This window comes from Penaeus monodon, chromosome 30 (assembly GCF_015228065.2).
Source record: "Penaeus monodon isolate SGIC_2016 chromosome 30, NSTDA_Pmon_1, whole genome shotgun sequence".
NCBI classification, from domain to species: Eukaryota; Metazoa; Arthropoda; class Malacostraca; order Decapoda; family Penaeidae; genus Penaeus; species Penaeus monodon.
Window position 1 is genome coordinate 32,257,645 of NC_051415.1, and position 2,520 is coordinate 32,260,164.

Genomic DNA, 2,520 nt, shown 5'->3' on the forward strand with positions numbered 1-2,520 from the left:
CAGTTAAAAAATAAGATAAAAAAGAAAAATTGTTTGGCAAGATAACTGTGATATGGGTGTAACAGTTTTTGATTTTCTTAATCTTGTTACAGACTTGTTTGCTTATTATTTTGAGTTATTTTTGCCGGGTTACAATTCATTTTAAAATATGGAATATCTGGTTTTGAAAGTTTTATCACAGCAGTAAGGTTGCTGGCATATACAAAGGTTCACATTTCTTAAATTTATTTGAATGGACATTTTCAACTTAGAATCATTTTGAATATAAATTAGATCCATAGAAGACTCCCAACTTCATAGCAGGACACTCAAATGAAGAGGTGTCAGTTTAGAGTCAATTACAACGTTATGTGCATTACTACAAGAGTGGAATTTTGTGTCATGGCAGTGAGGTGGTGTGTATGTTACAGGGGGATGTGGGCGTGGTCACCATCGGATTAGTGGACAATAGCCCTGCCAGCAAGTGTCCCGAAGGGGCAGCTCATGGTGCTGTCACTGTTTTCGACCCCTCTGAAGGAACCCGCCTGCGCCGCCGCCGTCCTGCAAGCTACAGACCCTGTGACTTGTGTGGGGTCATTCCCTTTGGAGACATTGAGCGCCATGTTGCCGAGTACCATCCTGAAGCTCTGGTCCGTGCATGTGCTCTGTGTGACATGCGTTTCCGCACTTTTCGCCAGCTAGGTGGACATGTACTTCGTGTTCATGGGCCAAGTTTTCTTTGTCCAGCTTGTTCTGAGTGCTTCACTGATGCAGGAGCTTTTACTGCTCACCTGAATGGTGCACATGCTGAAATTCCTACAGCCTTTATGTGTGTGGTGTGTAGGCATTCTTTTTTGAATGTGGGAGACTATTGCTCTCACATGCTGACACACCAGGCAGAAGTGTCATTGCAGGCTGCCAACAAGCAAGATGAAGGTGGTGCAGCATCTTTAGCTGATGCTCTCAGTGGATCATCTGTGCAGGATGACAGTAATGAGTGCACTCACTGCCAGAAGAAGTTCAAGTCAAAAATGGCCATGAAGCGCCACATGCAGCGGAGTCATGGTGAAAAACCAATGTTCAAGTGTAAGATCTGCTATTTGAAGTTTCAGTCTAATGATTCACTTCTTGATCACACAGAAACCCACACTACAGGGGCAATACAGTGCCCATTATGCCCTCAGCAGTTTGCAAAATTCCACCACTTGAGGAGCCATTGCAATAATACACACCATGATACTGTTACTTTTCGTTGTCAGCATTGCTCTCATATTGCAAAGTCCATCAACGCACTCTTTACACACGTCCTTGTTCGACACCCTGATCAACTGGGATTGGCTCGAAATATACGCTGCACAAAATGTGGGGAAAAATTCCACTCTGGGCGAGAACTGGCCCAGCACAAGTCCAGTCGTCATGCAGAACTCGTAAAGTGCACATACTGTGGGAAACAAATGAGTAAGTATCTCCTTGCTGCACATGTTAATGAGAAGCACACCAAACAGCACAAGAGTGAGTGTTCCTATTGTGGTGAGTCATTCTTCAATCCAGGCAAGCTCTCTGAGCATGTGAAACGCCACCATTTGCGGGAGCACTATTCACGTTTTGTGTGTCAGACATGTGGGAAAGCATACATTACAAGAAATGAGCTTCAGCGTCATACTGCTACACATACCAATGAGAGACGTTACAAGTGTGAATTTTGTGGCAGGGCCTATTTCAAGGCTGGAGATCTGACTTACCACAGGCGCACTCATACAGGTGAACGGCCTCATGCTTGTAATTCATGTGGAGCAGCCTTCAGCCGTCCTTCTGAGCTAACCACACATTTAGCTCGCACCCATGGGCTGCACCACAGAACGAGGCGTTACTTTAGATCGGCCCTGCCAGATTCTTTGAATGCAGCCACTGAGGCAATCCTTGGAGAATCTGGAAATCAAAATCTCGATGTTCAGGTAGTCACAGGTGGGGGGGAGGAGGGTGCACAGCTTATCACAGAGGTTGGGGAAGATGGCCATGTTGTGCATGTGGTACAAAGTGAGGCCTCCTTGCAGATGGTGCAGGCCCTCTCACAGGAATTGGACAAGGAACAGCAACATGATGTTGCAAACGACCAAGGAGACATGCAGGTCATTTATGTGGAACTAGTTGAATGAGATCCCAGAGTCTTTCAGTTTTCTAAAACTTATGATGATTATTATATTTTTATTTTTGGAAACTTTTATGAATATCTTAACAGCAGGTTGTTATGTCTAGTATCTCATGTTAAGGGATACATCTACAGTAATGACCAAAAGTAAGTTACACATTATTTTTAACCCAAGTACAAAGTAACATTTGGATATTGTAAACTGTATTGTATATAATGAAAAATGTTCATTCGGAAATATAGCAAGAATTTCTTGATGCATTTCATTTTTTCCTAAATATTTTTCATTACGAAACAAATGTCCGTTGGAGGAAAGAAGAGGAAAATGAAAAAAGTACTACAAAATATATGTGATTTCACAGATAGGTTTTATTTTTCTCAGATAAAGGAAA

The 2,520-nt window shown here is 42.8% G+C and overlaps 1 protein-coding gene across 2 annotated transcripts in view; it reads left to right on the forward strand.

Annotated features, from left to right (window-relative positions):
- Positions 1 to 2,520, forward strand: part of LOC119592718 (zinc finger and SCAN domain-containing protein 2-like) — a 34,693-nt gene that overhangs the window by 22,619 nt on the left and 9,554 nt on the right. Inside the window, exon 6 of one of the 2 annotated variants that reach the window (XM_037941655.1) lies at positions 411 to 2,382. The exons of the other annotated variant lie outside the window; for it this stretch is intronic. Coding sequence (XP_037797583.1) covers positions 411 to 2,135 — 1,725 coding nt within the window. The 3' untranslated portion in view covers positions 2,136 to 2,382. Of the gene's footprint in view, positions 1 to 410; positions 2,383 to 2,520 lie in introns of those variants that run through there. 2 annotated transcript variants of the gene reach the window in all.